The sequence below is a fragment of the Strix uralensis genome, chromosome 5, assembly GCF_047716275.1.
Source record: "Strix uralensis isolate ZFMK-TIS-50842 chromosome 5, bStrUra1, whole genome shotgun sequence".
Taxonomy (NCBI): domain Eukaryota; kingdom Metazoa; phylum Chordata; class Aves; order Strigiformes; family Strigidae; genus Strix; species Strix uralensis.
Window position 1 is genome coordinate 41,748,437 of NC_133976.1, and position 14,130 is coordinate 41,762,566.

Below are 14,130 nucleotides of genomic sequence, written 5' to 3' on the forward strand. Positions count from 1 at the left end.
TGTGCTTATGGATCAGTACTATTAAGGGCGATAGGGGGCAGGAGTTGACTTGCAGAGACAAACAAAATAGTACCAATACACTAAGAAAAAATAATCCTTAAAGTGATTGTAAAATACTTTCCTGTGAGGTGAGCAGTATTACAGAATACATGGTAGTGTGCTCTGGGACCCACCAAATGATCAGGTGTATTGGTAATGTATTTTGATGCTTAATGAAGTTGCAATTTTGCAACCACCCTGGAAATCAAGAGTGATCCATGTGTAACTAGAAAGACTGGACTCTAAAATTACTAGGGAGGATATTTTCATGTATTTTAAACACTGGTTAAAGTGATGTATTCAGAATAGTTTTACCACTGCAAACAGTTTTTTAAAAAAAATAAATAGCTGGTATTCTACATCCAAAGACCTCGTTCAGTTGGTTCGCATTATTCACTGTGTGAGGAAATAAAAGTGTCTGTTCCTCAGGATCCCAGTAAAAGCAAACCCAGGCAAATTCTGGCCAAGATGAGCACTGAGGCAAACGATCCTGCCCATTCAGCTGAGCTTGTCTTCCTTTTCGTGGGTTATCCCCTCCTGTTTATGACTCCCCTTCGGCACTTGCTCTGTTTTAAAGGCTAGCCCAAATAAAGCCATGTTTCAGCACGTACCAAAGTGCTTTGTTGGAATCGTAAAAACACAGCAACCGTAAATACATGCTGACCTTCTTCCTTTCAGTCCTTATTTGGAGAAAGTTTGGGATCAATCAAAATTTGGACTGAGGAATTTCACAGTGATTCTGTTTGTAGATGTTTGTTATTGTTTTTACGGATCAATCTTCTTGATGCAGGTGTTAAGTTTTGGCCATATTTCTGCAAAAATTGTCTATTTTACGCTTATCTAGGACATTTGGCAAGTCACAGATCCCTAAGATATTTTCACTGGGAAGGTAAGTTTCCCTGCTCAGGGAGTCCATAGCTACAACTGGTTATGGTGGAGCTGACTAAATACATTCACATACTCATGTAGTGTCTACCAGACACAAAACCGGGCCTGAAGCAGGTGATGGTAAACAACAAGTGCTCTTGCATAAAGAGGGACTGTCTAGCTTAGCTGGATGAGGAGACCCACGAGGGAACATCTATTTTTTTTTCCTCATAAAATGGGAAATTGGATATTGAAAGAAATAAAAGAGCACAGGATGTTTATAATGCTTAACAAAACACACTATACTGTCTGCGTTGACATCCAGTACCAGAAATCTGAACATGTATTGTAGTGTTAAATGAATGAAGAGATTATCCACAGATGTTTTAAAAAATGTGTTTTTAATGGAAATAAACCTTTGCATTGCCTACTACCATGTTCCTTGTATTTTTCAGTGAAAAAGGTGCCGAACTCGCAGGTAAAACATGATCTAGGTGTGGAAATGTTGGTTCCTAACACAATCTGGAGTTTACACAAATTCTTCTTCTCCCCCTGAGACTAACTTCTTACCACTAATTGATTCCAATTAGACAGTTTTAAGTGTAATTATTCAGTGAAAGAAACAAACAGTATTATATCTATGCTCTGCATCCCACTACTAACAACATGGCATTATTGAACTTGTGGAATTGAAATGGCTCATGCTTGGAAAAAAACACCTTCAAGAAGCTGTGTTTAAAAACACCGAGAAAAAAAAAACCTGTAAAGAAATTGCAATATACTTTAACTAAAACTTGCTAGTGGAGAATGAGGACACTTGTTTTCTTCCTTAAATTGCTGCTGAAATGAGGAAAAAGAAATGAAAGGAAGAAAAAGAAAAATCAGTCGCCGAATAGATGTGGATAAATATGAAAACAGAACATCTGGGGAAAATAATACTTCTTAGCCACCTAATTTGGAAATTTAAAATATTTAATTCTCATAAGAAAGTAGATATTTTTATCCTAAAACTTGAGATAGAAAATGTTGGCTTTTGGATAAAAAATGTGATATGATTTAGTAGGGTAGTATGGAGTAGTTTTAAGAGGACTGAAATAAAAAGGAAGAAAATTCCACAGCAAAGAATGGCGATGGTACAATTTCAAAGCACAGGGTGAATGGGAAGCAGCGGGTGGTCACTGGGGCCTGGTGGTACACAGGCAACACTCCATTGATGTCTCCCCTGATGTTCCTTCCAACTCCAGAGATGACTTCCAGAGATGACTGAAAAGCAAGAGGTGATGATAAGAAAGGAGGGAGGAAGGATCCAGATTATGAGGGAGCCTGTCTGTCCTGTGGCAAACTTCCAGCTTCCCATTAGATAGGGTATTACGCACAGCATAGTGCAGCACCACGCCCCTTCCTCTTATGTCTGTTCCTTTATAAAAGGAAGTACAAAACTTGTCCAAGATGAAGCCGTATCTAGTGATCTGGCCATCTCTAATTATAAGCTAAATATAAATAGTGCTTAATGCCACTGGTCTCAAGTAAGAAAAAAGGTAATTTATAGAGGTGACTTGAGGGTGAAGGAGCAGAGAACAATGGAAGGAAAGTTCCTTTTCTTGGTATGTTTAAACCAGCACAAATCACTGTGTGTCAGGTTGTTTTACAATCCAGTGTTTTGGCTGTTTCGGCTTTTAATTAGAAAGTCTTTCCTTTAGCATTTTTCTTAGCATCAAATTTTAAACTAAACAGAAGGTGTATTCCCCAGTGCCATATGTTAAACCTGACATGTTACTGAAAACATCTTCTGGAAGAAAAAAACCCAAACCAAAACCAATCCCAAAACCACTAAAGGTAGGACCACTGTCCTAATCCACTCCCTTTGGCCCACTGTAAGAGGACACAATGGTGCCCTGTTAGGCAGTGGCACTTTGGGGAATTAGTCATAACTTGCAAAGCCAGTGGATGATAGGCTACTGATTTCCTCTTTGCTTCTCTGGCAACCTGTTGTGGTTTGGAAACAGTCATCTCTCAGTCAACCCCCACTTGGTCTTGTAAGTAACAGCCACTTGGGAGCTGGATCTGTGGGAAGTGAATAGTTCTTAACTTTGAGAGGTCCCCTTATTGATGTGTTTTGACCAGCATGTTAGTAGGCTGAGTGTAGTCTGTTTTAGCACTTAAACAGAAGGGTTTAAGAGCTATGGGTACGCAAGGAGAATCCAACTATGACCACAGAAATGCCTGACTGAGGCTGAAAGGGTCAGTGGAGCACTGACTGATGTGGGCTGACACTGTCTTTTCCCCCTGTAATTCTTCCCTGTATAAATTCCAGTTGTTTCTGGGCTTTGCATGGACATTTTCTGAGCCCTTTACCATGGGGGTTTTTTTTTGTGTGAGTGGAGTCAGTATGATAAAGTCTGTCTGTAAACTTTTGATATACCCAGATGAATGAAGGATGGATCACTCAGGTTAAAAAGCAGGAAGTTAGGCAGCCTTGGAAAACTGTAATGTGCCGATCCCCTGTTTGGATGAACTGTACCCAGATGCATGATATGCAATAAGGTTGCTCATTTATGGAGCTTTTCTTCCAAGACTGTAAAGCACCAGTGTGAATACTGAGAAGTGTCTGTGCACAATCTTAACATAATGTAAACCACAGCTTTATGGGGGTCCCTCATCAGCTCTTCGCTGGCCACAGTATAAGCCGGTATAGAATTGGAAACTGTGCTGTCTGAAGTTTATCCATGTTTCTTCTGACACTTGTCTAGGGAGGGCCATCTTCACAGCAATTCAGTTAAGGTGAGACATGCTCTTTTATTTTGTATGAGTAACTGAAGCCCTATCCTATAAGCTCATAAAATGAGATTGCATACAAGATGTTGATGGCCTAGGGGAAGTCTTGAACAACTGGAAGTCATTATCAGGATTTTGCTGAAAAAATGATCCATGATGGGATGTATTTTCCAACAGTCTTTGCAGAAAGACCAAAGGAGTTGCAAGCTTCAGAAGCAATACCCATGAAATCCATGTCTATGCTTGTAACTGTGGACAAATGAAAAAAAAGGAATTTTTCCCAGATGTACACAAATTGTTTCTTGGGAGACCCATGCCTTTGTAATTTCTCATGAAAACGTCTATAAATAACAATCTGTACACAGAACTTCTTGTAGAGAGTAGCATTTGAGAACAAATTAATAAGTTAATACTTCCCTTGACCTGTATCTGGTCAAGCTACATTTTAGAAACCCATCATTACTAATATGAAGAAGAGGTTAATCTAGTAATGTGCAGTTTTAGAATGATGGATGAGTCGAGGCGCGAGAGCTATTTAACACAGTACCTAGCACCACCTTCTTATCGTAAGTCTCCAGACTGACAAGAAGCCCAAGGAGGGATGGAGGGGGGCTGCAAACCTCTCGATCCTTTGTTTGAGTAATGGGACCAAAGTTGAAGGTGAATATAAACAGCCTTAACTCCTGTCACTCATACCTTGCTCTGTGCTATTTCAACTTGTCTTAAAAGGAATTAGCCTCATGGCTTCTTACTAGCATGCACCTTAAATCTTTATATACCCTCTCCAGTACTGGCCCTTCAATTTATAGACTAATATTGTCAAAGCTGAGTTGTGTGACTAACTCCCTCAGCTGGTTTTGGAAGATCTCAGCCTGGAGAGTGATGTATTTGTTATTTGTATATTGAGAAGGCCAGAATGATGCTCCTGTGCTGTCACATGCAGCTGTACATCCCTCTTTAAAAGTGGCAGAGCTGGTTAGCCCAACTGCCTGGCACTCACCACTTTTTTGAGAAGTCTTCACAAAAACTTCAACCTGGGAAACTTGTATTTAATGAAAAATATGATTAAAAATTAAAAATATTTATAAATGCAAACTGTTCCACTGTATTCTGGGCTACTTCTACTCTTGAAGCACATCTTTGCCTGAATGTCTCCCTGCGCTGCTGATGGGAACAAACATAACTTAAAAACCATTGCAGAAAGCGATAGAGGGAAACACTGCCTGTTTTACTAATGCCTGATACTGACAGCCTGCATACAAAATCTTACAAGCACTCAGGCACTTCTTTTGTGCCCACTTTTAAAGGGTTTAATGAAACATATAGAAACTGACATTTTAAACCTGTAGCTTTGGATGTTATTTTGCAGTGTCAGTTCGTTTCTTTTTTTTTTCCAAATCACATAGCAATAGTTTTCTACCTTTCTGCCTCAAACTTCAGTCAACAAATAAGGAAGGCTATTTTCAGATAATAAAATGTTTCTGTTCTTTGGCCTGTTATAACAGGTGGGCAGCCAAGTAATGCTGCAGTAAATGTGCGGGAAGGCTAGTTATGGAGCAAAATCTTAGTCCTCCTAGGACATACAAAGACAATTAGCAAGTCTATCAACATACTTATAATGAAGAATAGTTAAGATTACAAGCCTTCATCAGACTGTGCTGCAAGATAAAAACAAAGGCTCGATTCCTTCCAGGGAGAGTAGACCTATATGTAATCTTTATGTAGGAATATACCAGGAAAATTAAGGAATATGTAAGGAAACTGGTAAATTCCTTAGACTGGTATTCCTTAGACTTAAACTGGTTTGAGTGTCAGTAAATGATCATTCGTATTCTGCAACGGCACACGGAGTCAGATAACATTTCTAGAAGACGTAGTAGATTCAGGGAAAACAGAGATCAGGCATCCCTTTGGGAAGTAAAATGGCTAATATATCACATTTCATGAAACTCTGAAGATTTGCTTTGCTTACGGAAGAAGTGTAGGACTTGATTTTTTTTTTCCTTTTTTCTTCACCATGGAAAATAAGGCCCTTATTCTGCAAATTGTTATGTACGCATTTAACTTGACATACAGCATATATTCCCATAGATTCCACAGGACTGAAAGCCGTGGATAAACACATCTGTAACTGCTTACAAGACTGGAGCTAAAGAGCTTCAAAAAAGAAAATGAATGGAGATAGTTTTTGAAGTACGCAAGCAAAATACGGGGAACCGGGATGCTTTCAGACATTGATCTAGATCCTCGCTGTGTATATTAATTCTGTGTTTCTGCAGTCCCTATGTGCAAAAGTTTGGGGGCAGGTGGAAGAAGCGAGCTCAGGTTCAGTAATTCAGTTTTCCAGACCGGGCTTCTCTCCTAGGACTGCTCAAGCCACGTGTCGGTGTATCACCCCGGGCAGCATTTAACATATCCTTAAATCTCTCCAACGGAGAAGCGGGGTCCAGCCGGCACGGGCAAGTGGGAGAGCAGGAGTGAGGAGGCTGTCCTGGGGCCGCGGAGTAAGGGCAAGGGGGTTTCTGAAAGTCCCCGCCAACACTTGGAGAGTGTTTTTTCTCGGCATATTAATCCTATCGATTTAAGTAGGAGTATTTATTCTTTTTTTCGGCTTCATCCCCGCGTTAGTATGACAGCGCTATTGTTGTCCAAGCCGTAGTCGGCGGCTCTTTATTAAGTCTATATAAATGTGACACGGGTTCAATGTTTATGTCGCGAGCGCACTCACACGCGTATCACCGTGGGCAGTCCCGCGGCGCGGAGCCCTGGCAGCCGGGCAGCCGCCCCGTTCCCGGCGCAGCTCGGCTCTCGCCCTCCGCTCGCCCCGGCCGGGGATCCCGCCGCCGCCTCAGCGACCTCCCCCGGAGCCGCCGCGTGTGACACACCGGAGAAAAGCCTCCCTCGTCCCCGCGTCGCCCCCGCCCCCCGCCCCCGCCCGCTCCCCCGGGGCGCCGCCGTCACCGCCGGCAGCCGGAGCAGCCGCTGAAGCCGAGGGGCGGCGGGGCTTGCCCGCCTCTCCCCCCTTCCCATCCCTTCCCTCGCTCTCCCCGGTGCCTATATATAGCCGCCGCTGCCCGAGCCAGCCGGGAGACCGCTCCGTACCTGCAGGAGACAGAAAATCAGAGAGGAGCTGCGCGGAGTGACTCTCCGGAGCCAGCCCCGCCGGGAGAAAGAGGAGGAGGAGGAGCAGGAGGAGAAGGACGGGCCAGGCCCGGCGCCGCTGTCCGGTGCCGCCGCTGTCCGGTGCCGGGCGAGCCCCGCGGGGGCGACCCCCCCTGCGCGGCGGCGCGGGGCGCGCATGGCTCGGGCGCTGCCGGGGCCGGGCGCGGAGCCCGACCCCGGCGGCTGGGGGCGCGGGGAGAGGCGAGCTCCCTGCGGGCGGCGGCGCTAGCGGGGGGGGCCGGGGCGGCGGAGCCCTCCCCCTGGGCGCCGAGGTGCGCTCGGCGGCATGTGCTGAAGTGCCCCGCGGAAGCCGCACAAGTTGTCTGCGCGGCGCGGCCCCGGCGGGCGGGCGGACGGACGGCGGGGAGCGCCGGCCGCCGGCTTCTGCCCCATCCCGTCCCGTCCCGTCCCCCCGCCCGGGGGCCGTCCCTCGGCGGGGCTGCCGGCAGCCAGGGGGATGCGGAGCGCCGGGAAGTGAGAGGCGGCGCGGCGGCGCGTGCCCCACCTCCCCCCCCACCGCCCCGGGCCGAGAGCCCCCCCCCGCCTCGGAACCTCCCATGCTTTCGGGGCCCCCTCGGGGGGCGGCGGCCCCGCGGGAGGCGGGGGCGGCGCTGCCGTAATGGCCCTGGAGGAGAAGCGGGAGAAGCGCCCGCCCGTCACCCCCATGATGATCGAGGAGGAGGCCGCCCTGCGGAACGGCAGCCGGGGGCTGCCGCCGGGCCCCTGGGCCGAGGCGGCGGGGCCGAGACCCCGCACCACGGAGCGGCACATCGCCGTGCACAAGCGGCTGGTGCTGGGCTTCGCCGTCTCCATCCTGGCGCTGCTGGCGGTGACCATGATCGCCGTGCTGCTCAGCGTCCGCTTCGAGGAGTGCGGCGCCGCCGCCGACGGCCCGCCGCGGGCCGGCGGCAACGGGAGCCTCTCCGGGGCAGCCCTGCAGCCGCCCGGCGCGGGGCAGCCCCCCGGCCGGCCGGCTGAGGAGGAGGAGGAAGAGGCGCGGGGCGGGGAAGCGGCGGTGGCGGCGGAGGAAGAGGAGGAGGAGGAGTGGCAGCGGCGGCGGCAGCTGCCGCCCTGGGCCCGACCGCGGCTGCCGCGGCACCTGCGGCCGCTGCACTACAACCTGATGCTGAGCGCCTTCATGGAGAACTTCACCTTCAGCGGGGAGGTGAACGTGCAGCTGGAGGTGCGCAACGCCAGCCGCTACATCGTGCTGCACGCCCACCGCATGCACATCGAGGCGGTCCGCGTGGCCGAGGACAAGCTGGCCGGCGGCGTGCGGGTGGCACGCTCCTTCCTCTACCCCCCGACCCAGGTCTTCGTCGTCGTCCTCAACCGCAGCCTGGAGGTGCAGAGAAGTTACAACCTCAAGATCATCTACAACGCCCTCATCGAGAACGAGCTGCTGGGCTTCTTCCGCAGCTCCTACGTCCTCCACGGCGAGAGAAGGTAGCGCAGCGCCCGCGTCGCCCCAACTCAACTCGGGCCGAAGTTGGCGGCCCCCGCCCCTCGGCGCCGAACTTCGGGCGGGCGGGGCGGCGCTAGGACCCGGCGGGCCGCGGCGCCGCCAGGCGGGGGAGGCCGCGGGCTCCGCGCCGCCTGGCGCCGGCGGTTCCGAGGGGCGCGGGGCTCGGCCGGCTGCCGCGGGGCGGGGGGTGGCCAGGGCGCTCGGCGAGCGCAGGCCGGGCCTCGCCTCCCGCCGCCGCCGCCTCTCTCGGCGGGGTCCCCCCCAACGCCCCCCCGCGCTGTCCGGCCGCTCCTGAGGGCTGGCGCTGGGAAGGCGGAGCTGCGGAGGCTCTCGGGGGCCGCGAGCCCTTCCTCCCCTGCCCGCTCCGCCCCGCCGGCCGGGCGGCGGTGGGAGGCGGCGGCGAAGCTGAGGGGGTGTGTGGGGGCGCGGGGGGCGCGGGGGCAGGCCGGGCGCCGCCGGGGCGGGGGGAGCCGCCTGGGTCGGGCAGGGCTGCGGGGCGGCTGCGGTCCGGGGCCGTGCGGGAGGCCGGGGCGGGCCGGGGTGAGCTGGGGCGGGCGGCGGGTGAGCGGAGCGCTCCGCCTGCGCCCCCCGCCTCGGGAGGGGACGGCGGCGGGTCAGGGGGTGCCCCAGCGCGGCTTGGAAATGGACGGTGGGAGCGAGTGAACTTCCAGGGGTGGCACGAGTGAAACACCCCGGCGGCTCTGTCCCTGCCGCGGCAGCCCGGCACGGAGACTGCGGGTCTGCTTGATGAACGCTGCCTCTGTGCCCGGCTACCGCGTGTCCTCGTGTGACGGCCTCGCCAGCTTACAGATAGCAGCGTGTAGGGGAGCAGAACTTCTCTGCTGTTTTGTTTTTATTTCATTATTTGAAGAAAAAGGTGGTGGGATGTTGTTTCACGTAACGCGAATACGTTTACTCCACCTGGTGCAGCCGGATCGCTGCACATTTACACCCCGTGACAGGACAAACCTGGGCAGTTTTCACTGTGCTCAATGCAGATCTCTATTTACTCTTGTTATTGTAGCTCTTGGGTCCCTTTTGAGGCCCTTGTTACGGTAGGCACGGTCACTGTGGAGGCCCCCGTTGAGGCAGTTACAGAGCTTTTTTTTAAGTAGTTTTCTTCAACCACAATCAGGATTTGTAATAGGAAAGATGGGACGGGCTTCTGGATAGTTTTGGCATGGTTTATCATTGTAGAATTAGGGTTTTTTTAAGCTGTCCTTTCTTGAAACATCTGTGAAGTGTCAGGTTTTCTCTTACTGTTCTGTGTGGCAAAGTGAAGCAAAGAGTTTATAGTTGGATGAACTGGGCAAAAATACAAGTCAGAAAAAGAGTGCTTACCAACTCAATTAAATCAACCGCCCTTGTATTAAAACATTTTCATTACTGTGATTACTGACAATTTTAAACAGCCCGATGTTAGAACTGCAAGCAGGATTGAAATTAAGTTTGTGCGATTTATCATCACAGTGAAATAAAATGGAAATCTGAAAAAGAATGATTGTAGGAAAAGATGTGGGTAAATGGAGGGGTGAAATACTGGGGTAATCGGGAGTTCTTATGGACTTGCATGGAATTGGGCAAATCAGAAAACAAAATACTGTTAGCAGCAGGGGGTATAATTCACTTTACAAACCCATGAAAGTATTTAAGTATTTTTCTTGCGTATTTAGGCTTTGTGTAGGAATAATTGAAGTGTCAAACAGGTGTGGCAGTGACATTTCTCCAAAGTTACTGTACCACACTTCAGTACTGATGCCCCAGTTATGATTTAAAAACCAACAAAAAAAGGCCTGTTTGCTCTTTGAATCATCAAGATAGCTTAAGACACAGTGTGGAAAGTGATGGTAAAATGTGTTTCCCAGTACTCGTTTGTAAAACCTTTTAGATACAAGTCGCTTTGTTTTTAATGTACTTGAATATCATCATAGTGGGCAAGATCCTTACCTTGTATAAGGTAGCATTGTTATATTGAAATCGGTGGCATTTTTTTCTTTACACCGGCTCATTTATATTTCTTTCAGTAAAACGTTTTTAAAACTGTAATCAATGCCTGGTTATAGTTTAAGGTGTTTAATAGAAGTACTGTTTTTTCGATTGTCACAGGCTTAACGACTCACTTAAAGTTTAAAGTAAATAATACACATTCTAAACCAGGGCACTTCTTTGTTCAGAGCATGCTCTTGCAGTGTAGCAATTTGCATTTTGATTAATAACCCATTTTTAATGTAATACATATAACCATTTGTAGTCCTTAAACATGAATGGCTTCTACTATGGTAGACAGACAGGCTTCTCTCATGCTCTGAGAGACCTTGATGTTCCAACAGGGGTTTAGCTTTTTGACATCTTTATATTTGATTAAAATACAGCAACCTTGTTGGAGTAGCAGTTGCTATAAAAGGGTCTAAACCATCATTTTTCATATTTGTTGTACATGAGGAGTGAATAACTCTGGTGAACTGTTGAGGCTTCACAAACACAGTAATGCCTTCACTTTATAATTTTTTTTCCTAAAGTTCATTTTCTGTGGTCTTCACAGGTGAAAGTCATAAATCAGCCTGAAATGTTGATAGCTGCATAAAAGTATTTATTTTCTTACTGCAATCTTTGCTACTTTAATTGAAATGTAAAATACAAGTGATATGCTACAAATTTACTTTGCATTATGTGCCAGAATTTACTGGCAGTAATCAACAGACATTTAATACAGAGCTACTGTAGAGTACCATAAGAATATGCACGCATAATTTAAATGAACATCAAAGTTTGGCATAAATGAAAAGGAAAAAAAAATCTTACATCATGCAGACAAAACAAACAGACATATTCTTCCATCTTATAACAACTAAGATGTCAAAATAGATAGGTTGTTGAGGAAACACATGTCTTCCTTTAATAGATGAGGTGGAATTAAAACACCTGCAAATTACTGCCATGGGTATGCTGAGAAGACAGGCTGCAAGGCTGTCATTCCCAGCAGTACAACTTTTTATGGTGATATTTTGGGGAATTGGAGATAAAAATGTCAGTGCCCAGAGAGGTGTGTAGAGAGATGGATGAAATCCTTCAGCCTGCTCTTCACTTTTCGCATGCTATAGAAGTTTTGCTTGATTTTGCCTCCTAACACAGAGAGAAATAGATAAACACAGACAATGTTTTGGGTTGTTTTGTTTTTTAAACATGTAAGAGTTTAGTCTTTAGGAAGCAGTGTTTTTTGTTTCACTTTATGGCACAACAAGCAAGTCGATGTTTGATAGTAATGCACGTTATAAATATCACTGTTATTGGTAGTATGAAATATTGACTGCCCAGTGTTTGTCCAGTTATGTGTATGTGGATATATCTACCTGTGAGAGTACAGAAGATGCGGAGTTTATGAAGTTCTGTTAGCCTGGTGAAGGGATTGTTTCAATGGCCTAAAACATAAGTATTAGAAGACTACTGATAGGATCTGCAAGAAGTGGAGTGAAAAACCCACTTCCTTATTTAGAGGGTGTTGGATATATGCAGTATTCCCTAAGTATGCATTTACATGTGTGTCTGAGCTCATTAAAATTGTTAATTGCAGAGGAAAGTTCATTATTCTTGCTTTATTAGTAACAGGCCAGTACAGTTTTTCGTGCTCATTTGAAACTTCTGTCGATGTTTGTAGCTGTTTAGAGTATGCCTAGAATGCAGAATCAGGTCCACTTGAAATAGTTTGCATATAAGTTAAATTACTTTGATTCATTTAACTGGCTCATTTGGCTTTGTTGCAGTAGTGCAACTCCACTGAGAATATGGAATTTTGTTGGATTAAGACTGGAATACCTGGCACCAACTTTTTACCTTATATTTAGCAGCTTTATGCAGAATTATGATTTTAGTAATCCATGTTTTATGATGAGACAAGAAAAATGTGATATGATTAATTCCGTCAATAATTTCTAGCCAGATAAGGGTTTTTATTTTAGACAAAAGACCAATAGTAACTGCTTCAGTGGTGAAATTTTTTTTTAAGTTTTTAAAAAAATTAGCCTTATTTGAAAGAGGTGATAATTTCACTAGAAAACATGTATCTGGTTCTCTATCACGCATGGATGCACTAGAGCAAGATAAAAGTGTAACATTTCAAGAAGTTTATTTCATCATTTTTGTTTTAAAACAATGCTCCAAAATATGTATAAAATGCAGGAAGTTTGAGAAAAAGTTAATTAGATAACTTGTTTTCCTTATAGGCTACAGATTCTTTTCCCTTTGGTGTTAGAGAGTATCATACTGCAGAATAATGCTTCTAGACTGATTAATAATAGGTGCCACTGTTTTCATTATATCAAATCTATCCACCCATCCTCTTTCCCCCAGAGAAATAACAGATGATTAGTCAACCTCTAAAAATCTGGTAAATGTTTACCTGGTATCTAAAATTGCGTGGTTATTTCCACTGATGGAACCTTGGAAAGGGAGACGTGAATCAATACCACTCAAAAAGCCTACATATGTGCTACCTTTACAGTTGCATAGTTGGCTCATAGTCATTTTCTCATCCTGCATGCCGTCAGTAAATATTCTTATCGAACCCCATAATTCAGCCTTTGAATTGTAGCTTCTTGTTTCTGCAAAGGGATCACTGTACATGGGTTTTCTCCAAATGTGTAAATACAAGTCTCTATCCAGAAAGGTTCCTATCCTCTATCTGGATTAAAATCTCTTTTGTTCCAAAGCAAAGAGGTACAGATTTTACTCTCAAACTAAAGCCTTTCCATTCTGTACAATGTCATAGTAAATATCTTTTCCTCCTTCACAGATTTTTTTCATAATTTGACCCATTAGCTGAGAATGTCAATTTGTTCTCTATAAAATACACCAGAAAAGAAAAGCACATGTAGAAGAATGGTGAACTACTCTCTGCTTGTTTAATCGTTTGCTTATATTTGTAATTCTGCAAAGCTCACAGAGTGGGTTTTTGGTCTTACACAGTCACAGCAGTGCTGTATAGTAGTGTGTCTCAGACCTACATGCAAACGGTACAGAAGTAATCAGCAGTGGAAAACAATGACCCTCTTGAGTGCACTATGTGACCGTAAGTTCTCATGTCCAAAGAAACGTGGAGTGCCCTGTCGGTGTTGGAGGGCAGACTGAACTCCCTGAAGTCTGTTAAATCCTAGTTTGAATTGAGGACTCCCTCCCTCAGGCAAGGGATTATTTATTTAACATCAGTGTGTTGTCTGCAAATTTGTAGGAAATTAGTAGACTTTATATCAGTTGTGTTGCAGTACAGGTAGTGAGGAAGTGATAAAGCAGTGTTCAAACACTGTATACTTTGTACAGTTTGTTTTTTTTTTTTTTCCCACCCTTAAACCACAATCGTCAAGCAATATATCTTATATGGTACATCCATGAATCAAGTGCTGTGCACAGTTAGTAATGGCTTTTTTTTTTCTTGCTTCTTTTCTAGGTTTCTTGGTGTTACACAGTTTTCTCCTACTCATGCCAGAAAAGCCTTTCCTTGCTTTGATGAGCCCATCTACAAGGCCACTTTCAAAATCAGCATCAGGCATCAAGCAACTTACTTATCTTTGTCCAACATGCCAGTTGAAACTTCTGTCTTTGAAGAAGATGGATGGGTTACAGATCACTTTTCACAGACCCCACTCATGTCCACGTATTACCTAGCGTGGGCAGTGTGCAATTTTACATACCGAGAAACTGTCACCAAGAGTGGAGTAGTTGTAAGTATTTCTAATGTTGTATCAAATACACTGTTATTTTGAAAATGCTCCCTTTTTGTAAAGGATCATAACATCAGGTACTTAAAGTATTTTCTTGATTAACATTCC

At 46.0% G+C, this 14,130-nt stretch overlaps 1 protein-coding gene across 1 annotated transcript in view; it reads left to right on the top strand.

The window, feature by feature from the left end:
• Positions 1–7,040: 7,040 nt before the first annotated feature.
• TRHDE (thyrotropin releasing hormone degrading enzyme) overlaps positions 7,041–14,130 on the top strand; it is a 225,038-nt gene continuing 217,948 nt past the window's right edge. Inside the window, exons 1-2 of the mRNA XM_074870583.1 lie at positions 7,041–8,289; positions 13,749–14,022. Of these exons, the coding sequence (XP_074726684.1) occupies positions 7,463–8,289; positions 13,749–14,022 (1,101 nt within the window). The 5' untranslated portion in view covers positions 7,041–7,462. The remainder of the gene's footprint in view (positions 8,290–13,748; positions 14,023–14,130) is intronic.